Source organism: Diospyros lotus, chromosome 3, assembly GCF_014633365.1.
Source record: "Diospyros lotus cultivar Yz01 chromosome 3, ASM1463336v1, whole genome shotgun sequence".
Lineage (NCBI taxonomy): Eukaryota > Viridiplantae > Streptophyta > Magnoliopsida > Ericales > Ebenaceae > Diospyros > Diospyros lotus.
Genome location: NC_068340.1, coordinates 34,425,768 through 34,449,473, shown reverse-complemented (window position 1 = coordinate 34,449,473; position 23,706 = coordinate 34,425,768). Strand labels below are relative to the sequence as shown.

The following is a 23,706-nucleotide window of genomic DNA, read 5'->3' as shown; positions in this document are numbered from 1 at the left end:
CCATAATGTCCTCAAATATTTTTCATATTTACATATATATCCTTCTATTACCATTACATTTTCTCCCCTAGAAGCTCTCTTCTCCTATCATCTTTTCTAGAAACTTTGCTCTACCATTATCGCTATCGCCCCTCCTCCATTATCTCTATCGTTGTTGCCCATCTAGGCCACCTCCTTATGGTGGGGCGTGCCATCAACACTCCTTCTAGATCTGCCATTGTTGCCCCTATTGCCTAGATCGTCGTTGCCCCCATCTTCTCCTTCGTCACCCAACCGACAGCTGCTTGTCGTCGTCCCCACCCTCATCTTCTCTGCCCCAATCGCCCTCTTGCATGTGTGTATATATATTATATATATAACATATATAACACATAATAATATTATATTAATATATTTTTAATAATTATATATAATTTATTACTATTTAATGATAAAATTTTACATTATTTAATACCATATCTATTTTAGTCTTTTTATCAAATTTTAATAACTTATCAACTTTTTTAAACCAAACATATAATTAATAATTAATAGCTTAAAAGTACATCTATCTAAACACATTATCAACTTAAATAGTAACTTAAAAGTTATTAAAAAAAAGTCTAAGCCAAACAGCCTCTGAATCCATAAAATTATTTACAAGATAATATAATAAGCCTTTATCCCACATAATTTCTAAAGTCGAACTGAACTATAGTTGTATGTAATATATTTTTACATCTACCGAGAGTATAAACCTCCACTTTCCAACCATTCTGTTCAGCGATCAGTGAACTACTTGAACACTTTTAGTGAGTTCTCCCTCTTAATCTGAATCAAGGTAACATAGGTTTGTGTTGCAGCCCAAATTGTTCAATCCGTTAAATATTAGTCCATTAATTGTCAAATAACTTGAAGAAGAATCAGAACTCAGAAGCTCTAAATACACAAAGGAAGCACTTGATTTAGGAAACTCAAATTGGCAATTGCTCCCCGCACGGTGGTGGGTATCATCGGCATCCGGGCATTGTACAGAAAACAGAGGAATTATTGTAAAATAGCATCCATCACTTTGGCAGTTTTCAGTTGATCGGTGCTTAGCTCCACTCCTAACCACTTTTTAATGAGCTGGAAAACTGTTTTGTTGCGTAATAGTTCCCGATGACTAGCAGCAACTCCTACCCGCTCAGTAGCAGAGAAGCCATCCGCCTGCAAGATGCATGAAACCAAGGTAAACTATTTGTGTCAAACGCAATGAAACATGATAGTCAACAGAAAATAAACCAAGAGCCGAATAACTGCTCATTTAAGTCAGAGTAGAACATCGATGTGTTTATTGGTCAAGCGCGCACACATCATATCTTCCTGACATCACTCACTCCACGCCTTGCCTTGCGTGTGTGCGCCAGCAGAGCAATTCTATTCCCTAGAACTGGAGCAGCCATGAAGAGATCACAAGGCAGTAAGGGTCTACAATCCTCACTGGACACAGGTTGGGGGTCGTTGCTAACTAGAAGGGTGAACTACAACCAAGTTGATTTTTCCAGTTGACTTATTGGAAATGAGTTGGGACCCTAGCATGTATTAACGATACATCACAGGTCAGCAACATCAAGTATGAGAACCAAAGGAGAAATAAGGAATCCCAAAAATCTTGGAGTGATAAGGTTGTGAGTTCTCACAATAATTTCAAAATCAGTGGAGAGAGTTTGAGTGGTCAAGAAGACTTGGAATCAGCAAATTCAAACCAAAAGATAGTCCAACAAGATGCAAAGATACCGCATGGATCACCAACACAATTGGTTGACTCAGATTCAAAATCAGATTGAAGCAATCCAATGAGACGAACAGATATTGCACAGTTCAAAAATCAAATTATAACAGTCAAACAAAATAGCCTGACTTATTCAAAGCTGTTAGTCAAATAAGATGGCTTTTGCTGTTAGCTATCTTCTGCTGTTAGTTGTTAATGGATAAGTCATAGTTGTTTAGTTTGCTAGTCTATAAATTAGTATTAATGTATAGCAAGTGCCAAATTAGTATTAATGTATAGCAAGTGCCCATGGCAGATTGATATAATTTTTGTTACAGAAATACAGAAATCTTTTTTTATTCATTTACTTGCTCATTTTTTCTCTTGGTATCAGAGCCATTTGTGAGCACTCAAATCATTTCAATCTATTCATCATGACGTCTCTCTCTCTGAATGTGGGAAATTTCATTACCCTCAAACTCACTCAAATCAACTATCCTTTATGGCGTGAACAAGCTTTGGCTTTAGCAGAAAGTCAAGATCTAGTTAAGCATCTTACCACAGCAGATTCAGCTCCTGCCAAATATACCACTCCAACTTCAAACACAGATGCAGAAAATTGTGTGCCAACATTGACAGATTCATTCAAAGCTTGGCGCAAATCTGATCGTCTTCTTCGTGGATGGATCATTGGTACACTCTCAGAATAAGCTCTTGGACTTGTTGTTGGCTTAGAAACAGCATACTCAGTATGGGAAGCTCTAAAAAATTCATATGCACAAGATTCACAAGAGCGAGAATTTACACTGCGACAACAGGTGACATATCTTCGTAAAGATGAAGATAAAACCATTGCTGAACATATTCGCACATTCAAAAGTTTGTGCGACAATCTTGCAGCCATAGGAAAACCTGTTTCTGACAAAGAAAAGGTATTCTACCTTCTTACTAGTCTCAGTCCTCAGTATGAGACTTTTATTGTTGCAATGATGAAGCCTCCTATGCCAACTTACATTGAGTTAGTGTCTCAATTGCAAAGTATGGACCAACGACGAAGCTGGTTTTCTAGTAATATAGATATCACAACTAGGCATTTCTCTCCTCAACTAGCATTCTATGGCCAACATCAGCGCCATCAACAACAATCATCCACAGGGTATCGTGGTAACTCACAACAATTCACATCAACTAAGCGTGGCTTTCAAGCTCAACAACCCAGAAATAAAAATAGAGACTACTTGGATAATTTAGTATCCAACACAAAGCAACGTCGTCCTCCACCTCCTGGTGAACGTCGCATGACTCCTGCTGAAAGAGACTCATATCGTGAAGAAAGGTGTCAATATTGTGGTACAATGGGTCATATTGCAAAAATTTGCTGGTGGTTACCTAAGAAGTCTACTCAGAATGAAGAAATCCCTCAAGCTCTTGCAGCTCTTACCTTGGACAACGCTATTTCAGATATAGAGTGGACATCTGACACTGGAGCCTCTAATCACATGACAGGTAATCCAGGTATGTTGTTTAATATTCACAAATATTTGGGATCTGATTCAGTACTTATTGGAGATGGATCTTCTTTGCCTATTGCTGGAATTGGTGACACAAATATAAAACAAAATGCAACCAATTTATCTCTTCAAAATGTGATGTTAGTTCCAGCCTTGACTAAGAATCTGTTGTCTGTGAGCCAATTGACTTCTCAATTTCCAGTAAATTGTGAATTTTCTGATGTTGATTTTTGTGTTAAGGAACAGGGAACAGGACAAACAGTGATAAAAGGGAGATGCAAGGGTGATCTCTATGTTCTCTCCAACTCACCAGAATTGCATTTTTCTTATCGCTTCAAATCTGGTTCAGCAGAAGTTTGGCATCAACGTTTAGGACATCCACAGTTTTCGACTTTACAATTATTAAAAAAAAAAGGATTAATTGAAGTTGTAGGAGCTACTAAACTTGAGCATATTTGTGATAGTTGTCAGTTAGGAAAGCTCAGTAGGTTACCTTTCTCTTGTTCTGAACATTCAAGTATTGCTATTTTTGACAAAATTCATTGTGATTTGTGGGGTCTTGCTCCAGTTTTATCTATTGGAAAATTCAGATATTATGCTTGTTTAGTAGATGATTTTTCTAAATATACTTGGATTATTCCTCTACAACATAAATCTGACTTTGTTGATGCATATTTGATTTTTGAAAAATACGTGGCAAGGCAGTTCAACAAGCAAATCAAAATTTTTCATTCAGATGGTGGAGGTGAGTTTCTTAACTCTAGATTAACATCTCATTTTTTGAAAAATGACATAGTTCATCAAATATCATGTCCACGTACTCCCGAGCAGACAGGTATGGTTGAACGATGTCATAGAATTATTAGAGAACTAGGAATGACCATGCTTTTTCATTGTGGTGCTCCCTTGTTTCTATGGGTAGAAGCCTTCACTACAGCAGTTTATCTTATCAATCGTTTGTCATCTTCAGCAATTAATTTTGAAACTCCATATTTTTTGTTGCATGGAAGTCATCCTATATATTCTTCACTTAAGAGTCTGGTTCTAAATGTTTTCCTTACACATGGGACACATGCCGTCATAAATTTGATCCTAAAACTGTCTCAAGCAAAAAGTTTTTTGTTTCTCGACATGTGGTTTTTGATGAATTGATTTTTCCATACAAGGAATCTCATTCCAAAACAATTCCTCATGATTCAACCCATGTTATTAGTATTTTTGATACTTGGCTTGAACAAACTAACTTTAATTCTTCTACAGGGACTACTTCATCTACGCCACCATGCTTGAATCCTTTACCTTCAGCTATATTTTTCCCTCCAGATATACAACATGGTGAAAGTTCTGATTTGTCCAATGTCTCATCTTCAGTTCAATCTTCTTTAATAACTCCACCTGAGGATATCACCGCATCACTACCTTCTACCAATGAGTCTACAGTTCAGCCTTTATCTAATGATTTTTCCTTACAAGTCACAGGGTCAATGCAGCATAATGCAACTAGACAACCTTCTCATTCCATGGTTACCCGGTCTCGACTTGGTGTAGTTAAACCAAATCCAAAATATGCTATGATGACCACAACTTTTGTTGTTCCTCAAGAACCTAGCAATGTCAGGTCAGCATTAGCTCATTTAGGTTGGAGAGCTGCTATGGAAGAGGAACTTGCAGCTTTACATCAAAATCAAACATGGCAACTAGTTCCACACTCCGAGTCTATGCATGTCATTGGCTCACATTGGGTGTTCAAGACAAAGCTTAAACCTGATGGCTCACTAGATCGTCTCAAGGCTCGTTTAGTTGCACAAGGGAACCGTCAAATTGATGGAGTTGACTACACAGAAACATTTTCTCCAGTCATCAAACCGGGTACTATAAGAATGATCCTAACTATAGCTCTTGCTCAACAATGGCCCATTCGACAGCTTGACGTAAAAAATGTTTTTCTACATGGTTTAATCTCTGAAGATATCTACATGCAGCAACCGCCAGGAATGTCTGATCCACAACGTCCAACCTATGTTTGTAAACTTCAACGTGCTCTCTATGGTCTAAAACAGGCACCTCGTGCTTGGTTTGATCGATTTAGTGCCTTTCTTCTTAAATATGGTTTTTTTTGCAGTTTAGCTGATCCGTCTTTGTTTGTTTTTCATTCTAATCATGGTTCACTAATTTTACTTCTCTATGTGGATGATATTCTTCTTATAGGATCTACTATTGAGCTTGTTAACTCTTTCGTTCAGCTTCTTAGCTGCGAGTTTGCAATGAAAGACTTGGGACTGGTTCATCATTTTCTTGGGATCAAAGTTTCTCAAACACCTACTGGGCTTCACCTCTCACAGTCACATTATGCTCTCAGCATACTTGAGAAAACAAACATGGTTGATTGTAAGCCTATGAGTACACCTCTAGAAACAAAAACAAAATATTGTCTTAATGCTAGACCTTTGAAGGATCCAGTCATTTTAGAGGAATTGTTGGAGCTTTACAATATCTCACTCTTACACGTCCAGACCTCTCCTTTAGTGTTAATTATATATCTCAATTTATGCATGCTCCCACTGAAGTTCATTTAAAAATGGTTAGACGTATTCTTCGATACATCAAGGGAACCATTCATTTGGGCTTAAATTTTACTTCAACTACTACACTTGATCTTTGTGCTTTTTCTGACGCAGATTGGGCAGGCTGTCCTACCACTAGACGCTCCACAACAGGCTATTGTACTTTCCTTGGGCAAAATCTCATATCGTGGTGTGCAAAGAAACAACATACTATATCCCATTCAAGTACCGAAGCTGAGTATCGAGCCATGGCAAATACTACAACTGAATTGACGTGGTTGACCTTTATTTTGAAAGATCTCTGAATTCCAATGACATCTCCTCCGATTTTATACTGTGACAATCTCAGTGCTTTGCATATGACTGTTAATCCTGTTTTTCATGCTCAAAGTAAGCACATCGAATTGGACTATCATTTTGTGTGAGAACGAGTTGCTCTAGGTCAACTTATCACTCGATATATCTCTACTGATAATCAAATTGCTGATCTCTTCACCAAACCAATGTCCAAAGCTTCTCTCAATTATTTTCGGACCAAACTGTGCCTTCAGCCCCAGCACAATTTGAGGGGGGATATTAACGATACATCACAGGTCAGCAACATCAAGTATGAGAACCAAAGGAGAAATAAGGAATCCCAAAAATCTTGGAGTGATAAGGTTGTGAGTTCTCACAATAATTTCAAAATCAGTGGAGAGAGTTTGAGTGGTCAAGAAGACTTGGAGTCAGCAAATTCAAACCAAAAGATAGTCCAACAAGATGCAAAGATACCGCATGGATCACCAACACAATTGGTTGAATCAGATTCAAAATCAGATTGAAGCAGTCCAATGAGATGAGCAGATATTGCACAGTTCAAAAATCAAATTATAACAGTCGAACAAGATAGCTTTTACTGACTTATTCAAAGCTGTTAGTCAAATAAGATGGCTTCTGCTGTTAGCTATCTTCTGCTGTTAGTTGTTAATGGATAAGTCATAGTTGTTTAGTTTGCTAGTCTATAAATTAGTATTAATGTATAGCAAGTGCCCATGGCAGATTGATATAATTTTTGTTACAGAAATACAGAAATTTTTTTTATTCATTTACTTGCTCATTTTTTCTCTGCATGAACCAAGCACAAGTCGAAGAATTTTATAGGGCAATTCATGCCATCAAACAACTCTGTCTGTTACTTTGTGCGTGGAACTGCAAGAAAATACTTCTAGGTCTCCTTTATAGAAAGTGGATGTTCAGATCAGTCTATTGAAGCTATTTCAGGTCTTCCAACTAGCTTGCTACTCTTAAATTTCTATTTAAAAGTGAAGAATATATTGGGATATATATATATAATTCTACTAGCTTGCTACTAATTAAAGGTTTTTTTTCCATCGTTGCTCATCAATAATAGGTTAGAGATATCACCTTTGCTGATTCAACAGGAACAGAATCATCTCCATCCACGTAAGAGTACTGTGGCTGAAAGGGCAAAATAGAGAAGTACACAATCAAAAATTGGATCAAAGAATATGAGCACACTCTTGAAAACACTTTTTGTGCACAAGGTCAAATTCTGTGTATAAGTGCTAGTTCGGACACAATGAGGAGTTCGAAGTATGTGGGTATAACAATACTACAACGAATCTGAAGCCATTAAACAATCACAATAATCAACAGCAGACTCATGACTAAGTACAATACCTGAGTCATCAAACTTATGTACCATTCATGTTAAGACTCCAAAATCACTAATTGCACAATATAAAAAGTTGAGGCCTAGAAAAAATCCTCTTATGGTCTCTGGTGTTAGCCCCAGTTACACTGCTAAAATCACAATACTTACAACAGTGTGGCATACTTCTGACAAGTCCTCAATCGGAGAGGTTTCTGAACCATAGCTGCAAGATAAAGGCCACGGTCATATTGGTTACAATGTCAAGCATTAAGGTTGCACAGCTATCCTTTCTTACAAATTAAACAAAATAATGCAAAGGCACAACTGTAATCCTAAATGGTATTTGAACTGTATTTTATTCATGTTTCACACTAGTGTTTCTCAAAAAAATGCCAAAGCTCAGCCATGCCAACAAGCATAATATTCAGTAGGCGGTTGGCAGTCCAGATATTGGGACACCCAAGCAGGAAAAGTAAGAAGTAAATAGATACCCAGTTTGTAAAGTAGAGGTTTCTCTAAAGTATGCGATCCAGGTGTAGGATAGGATCTAAGGGGGAAAAATTATCTAACATGACAATAGCTATTTGGATAATATAAAACACTGACACAGCTATTCAGGCATGGTATTAACACCAAAATGAATAGAGGATTATCCAAAGAAAAAACTGCCAAAATTTGGAAATACAGAACCTAGATACTGATGATACTTAATCCACAGCTGGTTGGTCCCATCATTTGCACCAGTAGGATCAAGAACATTCATATAAAGATCAAAATCACATAGTCAGTGTGATATGACTTGAGAAATCAATCCTATTATTTATTTCTCAACACTGCAACAAGTGTAGTGGTTCGGGTAGTCACATTGAACATTGAAATTCGTGTCTTGGCCGGGGTAAGATACTTATTCATGTGATAAAATGGTCATCATTAAATCCATTTCATACATGTCACGCAACCAATAAGAACATCCATTTTCTTTTAAATCCCCTTGATCTAAAACAGTACATTGAACTAGAGTTGCGGCTCAGCTACATACCAAACATCAAAAGGTGTATCAAATGAGGTTCCATAAATATTGTAGAAAGACACCCCCTTTGGTAGTTGAGCATTATTGAGAATTTGGCGAGTGCCAGAAGCCCATTTAAGAATAGAGAAATTAAATGGTAGAGCTACTGTTTTCCCTTGATAATTTAGCTGCAATGAGAAGACACAAAAAAAGGTTGTTAATACAATTGTTATTTTAATAAACAACATGTTGAAACTTCACTTCAACATCTTAGTTATAACTTGATTTAATAAAGATCAATTTCAGATTATACTCCGCCATCCGAGAATCAAAGCTTTGAGTCAGTTCCTCTCGCTGCTTTCTCAGCATTAGAGTACTAGGAAAACCACAATACTCTTGCAAATGATTTAGTAGTTCTGTAGCTATAGAGTTAAAAGGCAGTACCTTGTTGTGCCTTAATGCCTCTTCAAACAGAATCACACTTTCAGTTGGACCATAGGATTCCAATTTGGTAGAATTTTCTCCATCCTCAGATTGGTTTCGCCAGACCTGAATCTCAGGTTGCTTTTTCCATTTGAAGTCGGGATTTGGCAGCATTTCATAGATTGAGGGGCACTCAACCAACTATGTATAGAGGAAAATTTATGTAAAATGAATCAAATGAAAAGAAGAATTCAGAACATATGAAGTTAATTTGACTAGCAGCTACTGCTGATGAACTGATCACATTTAGCATGCAAATCAAAGGAAAAGAAATATGGCCCAACTTTTTGAACCATTAATAATGAACTGATCAGGACACGCAACGCAAGCATTCAAAAAGCTTCTTTTACCAAACTAGGAAGATTTTGTTAAGTGAACCAAAATCCAACATCAATTAAGTTACTGCATTCCACATTGTGAGCCATAAAAATCCCAAGTAAGAAGCTTGGATTGGGCAGGTGACATGTATACGACATTAGACAAGTATAAACAGAACTTTTCTTTTTCTTTTTTCTTTTTTCTTTTTTCTTTTTTCTTTTTCCTTTTCTTTTTTTTTTTTTTTTTTGGCTAAAAGTATGAAACAGAACTTTCAAAAAGAACAAAATGAGCATTGCACGCTAGATAATTTTATTTCTTAAGTAAATACAACAAGACAGAGACATGACCACAAGGTATATAGAAGCCTCCTTGGAGTACAGAAAATTACCAGTTGATGCATTGTCCATCTTGATACAAAGAAGTAGCTTTCAATGCCTTCAACAAACTGCAATCCAGTTAGGAGCGAATCATTGATGCATCCCGGTGCACCTGTTAAGAATAAAATATGTTACTGAAAAATGCTTAGAGTAACACATGAAGAAAAATCAAACAAATGAAAAAACAGCTAAAGTTGTATAAAAAACTCTGAAGTGTGTGGTGCTGCATTTTGGCAACCATATAAACTCTTTCATGCTTGACTTGTTTACCACTTTTTTAGGTTATCATTAATAAATCTCAACTAAATCTTGTGTTGTTTGGGCATCTGCTCCTGTCCAGTATGAACTATATATTTCATAAGATGAAACAATAAATATATAATGTGTACCAAACTTGTACACTATGGGGAAAAAAAAAAAAAAACAGCTTCCCCTCACATTGATTGAATGCACCATTCTATCTCATGCATCCATCCACTTTTGCTACTAGGAACAAACTTCCAGAAAATTAAAGAAATTTGATCACTCAACTAATGATTCTTAAACATATGAGAGGAAGATATATAGACATATATTTAGAAAGTACTACAAGGCCAATCTGTGTGCATCATGAAGCTATTGGCTCATTTTAGACTGCACTATCTGCTTAGCTGGTTTAGTAACTCCCTAAAGTCATTGTAAAATACACTTCATATGTCTTTTTAATATTTGAAATGAATAAACATGCCAGAGGGGGAGAAGGAAAAGGAAAAGAAGAAAAAAATCAACAGCCCATATTTTAATTTCTAAAGCTTTATCTCAGCCAAAATTGTTTCATTACATTCACCTAGAACAAATCAAACTTCTGTTCTCATTATTTCTTTTAAAATTTACCAAAACAAGACCAAGTTAGCCCAAACATTTCTAAAAATAATAAAATCAAAAGAAACAAATTGTTCTAGCCACCAAGTACAGAACATCATTCCCACAATTGACACAATTATTCAGCGATGAACAATGGCTTGAAACATCTTCTATCATCAGAACTAAACATGATGCATGCTTCTCCAGGGTTCTGGAGATTATTTGAACAACAGTTCCAGCAACATTGAAACTCCTAACAAGGAAACATGCAGTGCTGACAACTCACCTTGAAAAGGACAAGCGATACAAATCCACTTATTTACGTACTTGGAAAAAACCTGCCAATGAAGCATTACCTCATTTGATCATACCTCTCATGGCAAGCAAGTTCCTAATGTTTACGTAATTAATTCAGAAAGTGAAAATATGCGCACATCATTATGGAGAGATATGAAACACATCACTAGTAATCCACCCATTGAGTGTGAAATTATATTGACTTTTCTTCCACTGGCAGCTTTGTATGCAGTTTCTAACTTTTCTTTAAAGCCATCCTTTAACTTTTCAATCCTGCCATAAAACATGTCACTCAGATAGTGGGGCATTTCAGCAGACAATTCCACGAAACAAAACATAACCTCTTCTTGAGGAAGATAAACAACCTGTTGCTTTGCCGAAAGTCATAACCATATCCAAACAATGTGGTTCCTTTCTTATACCCACATCCAATAAGCATATCAATCATATCATGAAAATGGTATACCTCTGTCAAGTGTAGGCATTTTACAATCTGAATGACAAACAAAGCACATATAAGCCAAAATTTCTCAGATAAGCATCACAAGAAAATACACAATCACGAAGTAACAGAGGAAAAAAAAAAACTTATAAGGAAAAATGTGCAATTCACCTAATATAGACACATCATACAACAATCATGGTTGAAGGGTTGGTCAAACTTCAACTCCTTTTCCTCCTCCTCCTCCTCCTCCTCCTCCTTCTTCTTCCCTTTTTTTTTTTTTTTTTTTTGGTTAAGTACACAAGTATATAGACAAAAACCTCCAGAACAGGGGCAAGCCTGATAGAAACTTAGAAATTATATCAAGAACTCAACCAAAAAAAAAAGAACTCTCACTTGAACTAGCCCATCTCCAAGAATCCGAAAGATCGACCACAAAAGTAGGCATCCCCCAATGCACATATAAAAGGGAGAAAAACAAGATTTAAGCACCATTGGCCACATTAAGATGCAAAAACGACAAAACGACTCAGTATCCCTTGTAAAATATTTGTCTTTATTTCCTTCATTTATTCTTCACTTTCCATTTTAAATTTGTTTTCCTCCCTTTCCCTATGGAACACTCTCGGTCTCTCCAAGTGGTTAATACTTATCAACAACAAATCATGATTTGCACTATAAAACCCTAATTTTTAGAAAGAGCCAAATAAGATGGAAAACAAAATCCAAGAGGAAATAGGATTTCAAATGCCATTGTTGATTAGGATAATTTAACATTTCAAAGAAATTGGAATTGGATTCAGATTTTAAATGGAGATTGAGAAAAAGGGATTTGAATTGGGCTGGAAGTTGAACTGAGGATAAACTTGATGAAGTCTGTGATAAATAAAAACAGAATGAAGCATAATGATATACATATATATATATATATATTATTGGAAGAGAATTTGAGAAGGATTAGGATTGACTCTAAGGGATAATTGAGAGATAAATCAGAAACATATATGGATCTTAGATCAGGATTAAGATTAATTAAGGAATTGGAAACAAATCAATTCCTTATAGAAGAGGAATTTATTCATCTAAAGTTAGGAGACAAACTAATTCCTTGTTGAAAAGGGATTAGGATTGATAATGTAAATTTTGAGGATAAATAAGAATAAAAACCTATGTATTAGTTGGTTAGGATTCGATAAGGATTATGACTTATTGGGAAATAGAAATAAAAAGGGAAGTTGAATCCAAAACCAAAAGGGATTTGGATAAAATCTAAGGGGCTTATAAATACAAGCTTAGAGGAGGATTAAATCATCAAAATTAGCTATGAGCATGAGTGAGAAGTAAAGCTGCTGGATGTTTATGGATATCCTCTACAAATGGGTTTGGTGAGTGGTTATTTCTGCTATAGTACATGTCTTGAAAATTATTCCCATGCTTGATTGAAAAATTATTTTGACATGATATAAATTCTGAATTTTGTTGCTTGATATATGTACGTGAACTCTTGATTTAAAAACAAATTAAGAACGAGGATTTATCAAATCATTTTGAAAAGATTATTGATGGTGTTAACATGTTGTTATAAACTGTTGTGGAACCATTAGGTAACTCCTGGGGTTGCTCTAGCAACTAAAATTCAACTACATATATCATGCTATCAGAATTTTAGTTTTTCAACTAGAGGAGATGGTTTGATATAATCTGATCACACTCCACAGGGCACTTGAGGGTAGATCCCAAGGGAGTTACTAGGTCCCATTGAGATATTTATTGGGGTTTGAATTGATTAGTAAATATTATGGTTCCTTGAATAAATGATGATTTATACATCGTGAAATTGTTAGCTACACCATGTGTGATTTTTATCAGTGAGACATGCTATTGCATGGGGAAATATAGGTGAATATTTGAAATTGAATTCTGTTTTAATATATATGTTTGAAGGTCTTTATTTTGGTATTGATCTATTAAGCTGGGTTACCTTCACTAGGCTTTAAACTCACCATTCTCGCTAACATCAGGTAAGCAGGATTAACGGGCTAGACGTGGACTTGGATCAAAGGATCATCAATGGACTCAGTTTGGGATAGTTTAATTTTCAATTATTTTTTGTTAATTCAATCATGTAATCTTTAAGAATTTTAGTGGGTTTATTGTTTTAGCTATTTTAGTCATGAATATTGTTGGGTGAGTTTTTAGGCTTTGTGAACTTTAAGTCTTGGGTTAGGGTTCATGGCCACAACCCGTAGAGCGGGTGTAACATGCACTATGTGTTGACAATGGGAAATTTATTATTCACATTCTTTAGAAAGTAACTATCTGTTGAAATGGCATACACTTGACTTATGATAGAAACTTTATCAATTACCCAGTTATGCACACCAGAATAATGCAATCTAAGAAACATTTTCTCTTTTTCAGCCACTAGAGTTTTATGAATGATGTGTTTTTGCAATAATTGCATCAAACATGAAATTTAAAATTTCATGGATTAATGAAAAGAGATATGTAGAGCTAAAACAGGATTTTTTTTATTGAACTCTTAAGCACGCATCAATTCCTTGGAAGTAACATGCAGTTTTAGTAACCAGTATTGTAGTGGCTGAGGCTAACAGATTGCTTTTGGCCAATAAGAGTAACATGATCAACCAATGAAAGTAACTCTTAGTTGATAGTAACCAACAGGGGATATGACTTTCAGCATATTGTTGGTACGGGAATACAAAGGGATTGCCTAGGAAGCTTCACCAGAGATGATAAAAGAACTGGGACTTCAACACTCATATATATGATATAGTGGTGAGGTTTGTGAGATTCTGAAGCTGATCCCACAAGAAAGATTCATCTATGTAAAACCACCACTCTCTTTGCCAGCCTAATAATTATAAGTGAAATTATTTAGAAACGCTCTGGTAGTAGTAGAGGTGCAGCTATAGAAGATGCTGAGCTTTCTCACCACCGGGTACAAGCAAAAGTGGCTTGAAGAACATGTCATTGGCCCCTTGTCCCACATATAAAACTTATAAGCTTGTACAAGGGGCCAATGCCTATATATAAGTGTTGGGTAATCAGCACCAATACCACTTGTTAGGTATGGGGCTGATACTACTTGATGCGGAATAAAACATACACAGAAATAAATTTTGTAATGCCCACACATGATTAAAATAAAAAAAAAACACTAATTTAACATGGTTCAACAAATTGCATACATTCATGGGCCAAGGAGGAGCAAAAATCACTATATGAATAATGGGATACAAAAGATAAAAACTATCTCACTCTCAACCCAAAACCCCAATACCTTAATACACCCAATCTCACAAATCTCACTGAGATGCTCACAACTCTGCACCCAAATTTGCACGCTGAATATTCAGATATGAGGTGTTATTTATAGAGAAATGACAGGACAGAGATCCTAAGACCTTTGAGCTTTAGATTGTGAATACAAATCCTATCTCTATCATAGATTGGTTCAACTGAGTTCCAGGCAATCTCAACAATAAGCAAGGCCCCATTCCAATTATGTTCATTCAAGAATTTCATGTTTGAATTTCATGTTTGGCACTCAGAAAATTCTAAGCACTGCATTTATAAGTGAATTTTTTTTAGTGTCAACACTAAAAAATTTATATTTTGTATTTTTTATTGAAAGCGACTAGCTCAACCAGGAAATTTAGTTTAAAACTGCTAGTTCAACCAGTGTTTTCAACCCCCTTAATTCTCCCAACACTTAGAAAATTTTCTAAGTGTTGGCAAACCGTTAGGTCAACCAGTTGTTCTATGTAGGCACAGAATTGTTGGTTCAACCGGCAGTTTTGTGCTTGGTCATACCATACAGTTTGAACCTCCTTAATTCTCCAGCGCACAGAAAACTGCTAGTTCAACCAGTTGTTCTATGTTAGGCATAAAACTGCTGGTTGAACTAGCAGTTTTGTGCTTGGCCATGCCATGCAGGCAGTTTTGCTTGCATGGCAGCTGACTTGGCCAAACTGGATACTAGATTGGTAATAAGTTTGGTTTTGATGCTATTTTTTCAATTATTTATTAAAATAAAATTATTTTAGTAAACAATTCAAGGTACTATATATAAGACCTCCTAGAATGCGCTTCTATAACCATATTCATGATTTAGAATCTTCTTATTAATAATTTGAGACATTTATTTTTTTCTTTTTTTTTTGAGAAAAAAAAGTATCTGAATCTTATAATTTTTATTTCCAGAAAAAATGAAGCAATTGTTTTTAAAGAAAAGGTATTAATAACAATAAAATAAAAAGTGATGCAATTGAAAATAGTGACTCATCAACCATAAAAGACTGGTATCAGCAGAACTATAAATCTTACAGCTGAGGGATCTAAAATATCAATTGCATACAATCCATAATCGTCTTCGGGGACCACAATTTCGGTACCATCATCTAATGACTCTGTATAACCTGAAAAATGTGAACATAAATTAACAAAATATAAATAACCAAATTTGGTGATTGCATAAGAAATTGAGCTTAGATGAATTATAATGACAACATGAAAAGCCATAAATTGTTGGCATAACAGTTATCCTGACTCATCAAAAAATAAATAAAAAGAAAAAACAATCATCATGAATTCAAACAGTTGCAACTGAAGCTCCTGCAAACTACAGCCTTATTTTAGCCATTAGACCAGGCCCTAAACCTGCTTGTGTCCTTGCACATTTTGATCAATTCAACCAAGCCTTACATCCAAATACTTATTTAGATGTATAAAGGCTTGATATGTTGTACAGAATTCATATACGACATATAGAAATGATACATATATCGTTTAGTTGACTCCACATGGTGGGACAAAGGCTTGATATGTTTGTATGACTGGAATTGGGGAGAAGACTGTGGATACGCACCTCCTGGCTGCCCCATGGCACCAAATGGAACTCCATGCTGTATGACAAGTCTCCTGACGTGATTGGTCCACATGCATTCATCCTCGATCTTTAGCACACAAATTCAAGTTCTCTATCATTCTATGATCCCATCAGCAATATCCATCTAAATGCTCACTGCAGTATATCTAAGTACCACAAAAAATCTCCCTCAATGCAGCATCCCCTAGGTGCTGTTGGAAACCCCTTTTATAGGAATTCAATTTTCATGATGATATGACTCATCTGGACGGAAGGAGAAGGGTTCCCCTTAGGTAGTTTTTGGGTCGGAGAATGCATAAATACCTCTCCACTTTGAACAGATAGTTGGGGTCTTGTGTTTGCATTCAAAGTTAGAAATAGGTAAACCTCAATAGCCCCCCTCAAGAGAGAACTTTTAAGGATGGATGGATGGTCCATGTACACGTCATACTACAGACAGCATTCCATGTTCCCTGGTCTATAGCATGACTGTGGTCCAAAGACAGTGGCGCCACTATTGGTCATGGGCATTCTGTTGACAGGGGAGCATGCCATCTAAGGCCAAGCATTTGTCCTCTGAGCATGAGCAATTGACACATACATGGCCCAGATCTACCTTGGAATGATTTCCTCCCCCTACCAGCCACTCTGCTTAAATTTACTAGGTGCTCCAACTCTCATTAACCCGCTTTGAACCTTAATCCATATATAGTGACTAGGACGAGTGCTGAAAGGTACCGACAACCAACCAACTCAAGATAATTTGCATGCAAAGATGAAAATAAAAATAACATAAAAAATAATAGCACGAAGATAACTGAAAGAAATATGTTAAAGGATGAATGACTGTTTTTGTTCGAATATTCATGTCCTTGCTAATGTTTTGTCACAGTTTATTAGTTAATAAAATTTTTCTCCCTCAACAGCATTGCCTATGCATGGTGTGAGAACCTACTATAGGCACATATCACATCAGGGTTCATAAATTACATTTAAAGTAACTTATGCATTCAAGTGAGATTTATCTAAAGAGAAACATAATTTACCATTTAGTTGTAATCTTAAAACTAGTTCATAATCACTAAGCAAAATTAGGATTGAGACTTGGTGTTATTGTGGTTACCAAGTGAAATTAGACAACTTGCTTAGCCATTGACTCTCATGTAATCTCTGTATTATTGACTGAACTATTGACACAATTGACTCTTGAATTGATGTGTTGGTCTGCCAAAAGCATATTAGATTGGTCAGCCATAAAAATATGTTATTACTACTATCCCTTTCAATGTACTTCTTACAACATATTAATTGCAAAATAATTCTTAATCCTAAATCTTTCAAAAGATTCAATTTCTTGTTTTTTTTTTTTTTGGGGGGGGGGGGGGGTTTGACTTACTAAGTAACTGAATCAATACCTTTGTAATTTGAGTGGACTCATCAGGGGCTTGGAATCTTTTTGTGAGATTGCATATCTCCATGATGCAATTTATTAAGTTAAAATTACAAGAAACAGGTAGAGCCTCGCATTCTTTAAGTGTTTTACTAAATTACGTTTATAACAATTCATTATTTTTCATAAAAATTAAAATTTTAAAAATCAATATATTCGTGATAATATAAGTGTAGATTGGGTAATCAAGATTTAGATATAAATAGGATTGTGTTAACAAAACTAATGTTGAAGATGTTCCTCCTATTCACAACTAGTACCAAAGACCCGATAAAAAAGGAAGGTTGTGTTGGAGCCAATAGCCAATGCAAAAATCGACAGATCTTATACCATTAATTCTAGACAAAACTGGAGATCGAGCATTCATGAAGGCAACCCCACCTAATCGGATTAAGGGCCATGATTGCTTTTGTCTTATATCGGTGTTAGTGCCAATAGCAGGTACTTTGCTTTTCGACAACAACTGCCTAAACGCCTTATTATAACGTTCCTTATTCAAGAGTACAAATATTAGTTCCCTTGTTCATCAAGGATTGACACGTAAACAGAATGAATTAGTACTAATTGGAAGGTGGAAGTTCCTAAAATGCCACGTATATGAAGGACTACACCAGCTTAGGCAAAACCCAAATCACCAAAATTTTCTTTCTTGATCTATAAATATCATAAGGGAGCAGGCCCTCTATCTTGTTTATGGACTCATTTTCAAAAGAATCCCACCATCCTTAATCTTATTATTAAGTGTTGGTCAACAACAAGTGTCTTAAAAATAAAAAATGCTGCAATCTCAACACTCAATATTCATAGTTTTGGCATGAAGCGACAACAAATCAAAAATGCCTGTGTTTCCACCAAATAGCGAGTTTCGAAGACATCAAAATACTAAATATAGCCTTCACAATTACCTTTTTCTTTTTTTTGCCTCAACCAAACACAGTAATTCAACATCCAAGCACGAAGCCAAGTTCCCGGTTTTCCCTAGAGAATTAATTTACCTGTTCGGGGATTATACACTGACCAGAGCTTCTTCTTAAACTCCCTGTCGGCAAGAAGGAGCCGTACCCAGACCCGAGTCTGGAACCCGAATTTCTTCCACTTTGAATGGAGCATGGAGCCCCCAATCCCGGACACCAGAAGCACCGGGTCCCGATCTGACACGCCGGCGTCCTTGCCGGAGCTCCGGGACCGGAAGCAGCAGAAGTCTCCGAGCATAATTCTCGGGTTCGGATACGTCCTAGAAAATGGCAGTTGAGGTTTACCTCATCCACTTTGCAGTAGGCACACTCCCATTGGCTCACCAGAAGAAAGAACAATACAGAAGCAAAGTACACGTGGACTTATTTGGAAATTGCCTTGGCGTCCTTACAGTTTTCAAATTTAGTCAATCTTGACAAATTATAAAGATTGCCCTATGTATCAACTATGTAAAACTCATGTTCTCATATTATAGGTTAAGTTGATTAAATAACGATAAATTATGATTCATATTAATAGGTTATGGGTTCGACTTCTCATTCTACATAGTGAAACAAAACCTCACATCTACGATTTACCTCTTTTATTAAAATCGATGATACAATTAGTAGGGGTCGCGCAAGAACGATTATCCTAATTATGTAGAATTCATAAATTTGAATATCATGAATTTTAGATAAAAATAACTTAAAGTTAATCAATTTTTTGTATCTATTAAAAATGTCTTTAATTTACATTACTGGGTTATTAAAAACTATTAAATTATTTTGTCTAATATTTTTTAATATTGACTTTTATTGTTAAAATATGCAAAAATATACCTAATTAATAATGTTATGTTACCCGTTTTGAATAACATAACATTTGCTCGATGCGAACAAAATGAGAGAAGGGGGCATGGGTCCCACCCTTCTCCCTCAAACACCCCATTGTATGCCCACATCGGATAATAAAAGAATAAATGTGTACCTAGTAACATAATTCTTTTTTTATAAATATACAATTATAATAAATTTTTATGTACAATCATAATATGGAAACATATAATAAAATGATTGTTTTTATTGCCAAGAACATTGTCTACACATATAATTAAACATAACAATATAATCATGCATTTAAATTATTTTATAAAAACTGTAAAAATTTCTATTGCTTAATATTATAAATAAGTAAATTCTACAATTGCTTGTTTGTGGTTAGTCATTACTTCATAAATAGGTTTAGTAAACAATAACCCGAGATAGCCTTTTCTCAGGACTCAAGAGTAGTTGATTGAAGGCAAAAACATTCTATGGGAAAAGAAAAAATAAAAAAACTTGAAAGGGCCAAAACTGTAAAAATAAAGAAAGATAGAGCGAAAAATATAATAAGGCTATAGTGCAAGTACTCCAAGGAATATTTTTGAAGCACGTGAAGTTGATAGCTTGCTGACGTCATTTGTGTAAATATATTAAATATGTAAATAAATACTAAATATAGGAACAACCGTATCCACGTGTTCCTCACATTGGTGCACGCGAAACGACAATAATAACAACCTATAAGTATAAAAAAATGCTAGACGTATATCACTTTTTGTATATTTTGAGATACATAAGAGAATATTATGACTAAAATATCTCTCGCCTCATATACGCCTCACGCACCTCTATGCGTCTCATGAAAGACCTTTTTATTATTATCCCAAAAGGTGAATCGCTCACCCCAGACGTTCTCACACTCGGCCTGACAAAATATAAGGGGGTTAATCATGGTGATTGATACCTATGGTAATGACTTTTTTGTTATTGATACACATTTATGTAGTGTAAGGTGTACCAATAACATTTTCTATAAGTATAATTATTAGAGTGAATTATATTAATTATTTGAGGGGATAATTTCGCTGGCCAGTAAGCTTTAAATTTAGCATTAATAACTTGATTTATCTTTAATTTTTTATTATTTTTAAATTAATTATTTCAATTTATATATAATATTTTAAAATTAATTTTAATTATATCCTAATTTAACCGGACACATGCCCGTAACGAGATGAAGTGATATGTTGATATATTAAATTATTGACTTATCAATAAAACGACATCGTTATTTAGCCTGATTTATTAACGGCCTTCAACGGGAGCGAATTAGAGAAAAACGAGGGACGGTTGCACCGACGTCGCACGGCGATGGAAGCAAAGCGACACACAGTGACTGCCTCATGGCGATGGAAGCAATGAGAGCTTGGCTTGATAATGAGAAGCCGGTGAAGTTCTCAAGGTTGGTGTAATTGGATTCGGATCTTGGTTATAATCTATACAAAATAAAATCAAGATTGTGGGGGGAATTTGCATTTGGGAAGAGACCAAGATTTGGCAGGGAAGGTTTGAACATGGTAGTTGGGGAGAGAAACTGAGGCTGTTGCGGTGGCGCCGATGGGGGGCGTGGTTGTGGGTGGTTGGAGATGGAGGCGAAGCTGAGTGAAGGGTTGAAGAAAGACAAGAGGGTCTCTCTCGGCGGTGGCGGCCTTGAATCAAATTCGCCCTCATCGCCGCTTAAAGACTGGGTGCTGCCACTGTTGCCAGAATCCATGGCTTTAATTTGAGCTTAAAAATGTGAAGTGAAAGATGGGAGGGAAAAAGGCCAATACCTGCAAAGAGATTGTGATATAGATTCCAAGGAAACGAAAAACGATATTTTTTAAAAAGTTACGGAAACGAAAATACAAAGTAAATTGTAAATTTTAAAAATATAGAAATATATATAATAAATAGTCAAAATTAGAAGTGTTAGAATAAAATAAGTAGGGGTGTATGTGAAATGAATTTATAATTTATATGATATAAATAATATTATATGTTGTAAATCCTAGCTTGCAAATGTAAAGCCTGAAGATTTGGAGCAACTAGAAAGAAATCTGGGTGTTTGCTACTCTCGACACCAATCTGCCTCATCGCTAACTCGCCTCGTCGATTGTCGCTAATTGCTACTGCATCCTTTATCTATGTTGTCGTTGCCTCTCTCATCGTTGACGCGTCTCATTGCCTTTCTCGTTGCTCTAGTCGCCGTCGACCCATCTCACCCTTCCTTCACCGTCAATTGTCGTTGCATCCTTCATTTCACTAGGCTTCAACTATTGCTATCTCTCGCTTTCCTCGCTGACCCGTCTAGCCTCTATCCATTATGGCCGCTGTCAACCTGTCTCACCTTGTCATCATTGTCGACCGCTATTGCATCTTCCATCTAACTAGGCTTTGATTGTCGTTGCCTCTTGCCTTCCTCGCCGACACTATCACCAAAAACGCGTTTCAATTGAAACGCATTTTCGACAACTTTTCGTAAATTACAAAACTATTCCAAAACATTTCACAAGTTATAGAAACGGTCTGAATACTGTTTCAGGGGGGTTTGTCATTTTTGAAACAAGAAACAGGGCCATTTTAGTCATTTTCATACTTTTTAGATTGTGAAAGTTCCAAAATTAGAAGATTGAAAAGGGGAAAAGATAAGCTAAAAAGAATTTGAAAAACCCAAAAAAAGATATATGAGCTTTTATAAGAGCCTTATGAAATCACCCATTTAAAATTCTCTTACTAGCATAAACATTTATTCTCTTTCCTATGTAGCAATTGTAGCAATTGTCGTGTGTCGTTTGGTTTCCGTCGTTGTGCAACAATTGTCATACATCGCTTCACTTCTATCATCATGCAACAATTGCTCACGTCAAGCAATTGTTATGTTGTTTAACGCGAACAACATAATAATTATATTTTCTCCGATTCACTTATACTGAAACCCTAAATCAAATTACTTGGGAGTGATAAATCAAGTTAAAATGACATTGTTTTATGAAATGATATAAGTGATAAATATTAAAACATCATTTTATTGATAAATCAGCAATTTAATACATATGCATGCTACCTCATCTCACTATGTCAACGGAGGCAAGTGTTTGGACAAATTAGGATACAATTGAAATTAATCTTAAAATATTTGACATAAATAAAATTAATTATCGAAACAATATTAAATTAAAAAATGATGAGAAGCTCATAATAAATCAGGCTATTAACCCTTAAATTTATTATGAAAATAATAATCAATTTGAGAAAATACAATAAATATTTTTAATTTTTACTATAATATTGATGATTTTACGTCGCCATCTAAAGATTCTAACATTCTTCATTGATGCAAACATAAATGTGTATGAACTTTCTAATATATTATTATCAACATATAATGTCAATTTTATTCATTGAGCTAACGTTTGTTAAAATAAGTAAAATAAGATTATATTAAGATAATGTTAAAATATTTTTCGGACCAATATATAAAATGTTTAAGATAAGATAGGAAGCATTCAAATATTTTTATCAAATTATTTGGTAAATTTTTTGAAATACATTGGATAATATATATGTTATTTTTTCTTACCTATAAGGATTAAGATAATTTATCTGAAAAGGATAGATAAATTTATCTAAAAAAATCTAAATGATTTTTTAAAAGTCGTTAAATAAATTTAATAAATATAATTACAAATATTTTTATAAATACTTTATATATTTCACTTTTTTGCAATTTATATATTGATTAAGAAATACTAACTAAATAAATAATCAAAATAACCCAACTAATTTGAAAATCACATAACAAGATTGAAATTTAGATTTGGATATGGAAAGAATATAAGGGCATTTGCTTGTTAATGAAATCTACTCGTCGTCAACTTTCAAATGTGTAATGAGGTAAGTAGAGGAAAGTGCGTGATTGGGACTTCAAACTACTATGTGATGGAGTGGGGATTTAAAATCTTGGGCGAGATATTATTATTGAAAATGGGAGATAAAAAAAAGTAAAGTATTTAATATAATTGTGTTTGTGATGTATTTATATGTACACTCAATGAAAAATAGTAATAGAAATTTAGAATAATGGTAAAAATTTGACTAGGTTTTACATAAATATTTTTTTGTATAATTATTATAACTAGAAGATACCCCATCATATTTTAACGAAACTATAAAGATACCCACTACGACATTAACGCAATATAAATTTCTTCAAAATATTAGAAATCTCTTTTTAAATTATAAAGACAAATCATTTGATGTTCATATATAATGCCAAATCTCACATAATTAAAGTTTTTTTTTTATTTTGAAAATA

At 35.0% G+C, this 23,706-nt stretch overlaps 1 protein-coding gene across 1 annotated transcript; it reads right to left on the bottom strand.

Moving 5' to 3' along the window:
- Window positions 1-619: 619 nt before the first annotated feature.
- Window positions 620-18,859, bottom strand: LOC127797267 (phospholipase A(1) LCAT3-like). The gene is made up of 11 exons (XM_052330006.1): window positions 18,567-18,859; window positions 15,581-15,672; window positions 11,154-11,281; window positions 10,926-11,061; window positions 10,778-10,829; window positions 9,660-9,760; window positions 8,915-9,094; window positions 8,501-8,658; window positions 7,630-7,684; window positions 7,212-7,265; window positions 620-1,188 (listed from the first exon to the last, which is right to left on the bottom strand). The coding sequence occupies exons 1-11, from the start codon at window positions 18,781-18,783 to the stop codon at window positions 1,027-1,029; spliced, it is 1,335 nt and encodes a 444-aa protein (XP_052185966.1). The 5' UTR covers window positions 18,784-18,859; the 3' UTR covers window positions 620-1,026.
- Window positions 18,860-23,706: the final 4,847 nt, after the last annotated feature.

Bases quoted from the DNA above. Each gene is read 5' to 3' on its own strand.
- LOC127797267 (XM_052330006.1), bottom strand. From the start codon at position 18,783: ATGCTCGGAGACTTCTGCTGCTTCCGGTCCCGGAGCTCCGGCAAGGAC. The intron at 9,761-10,777 runs GTGAGTTGTCAG...TATTCTTAACAG, and splicing joins TATCGCTTGTCCTTTTCAAG to GTGCACCGGGATGCATCAAT. The intron at 7,266-7,629 runs GTAAGTATTGTG...TTGCCCTTTCAG, and splicing joins CAGAAGTATGCCACACTGTT to CCACAGTACTCTTACGTGGA.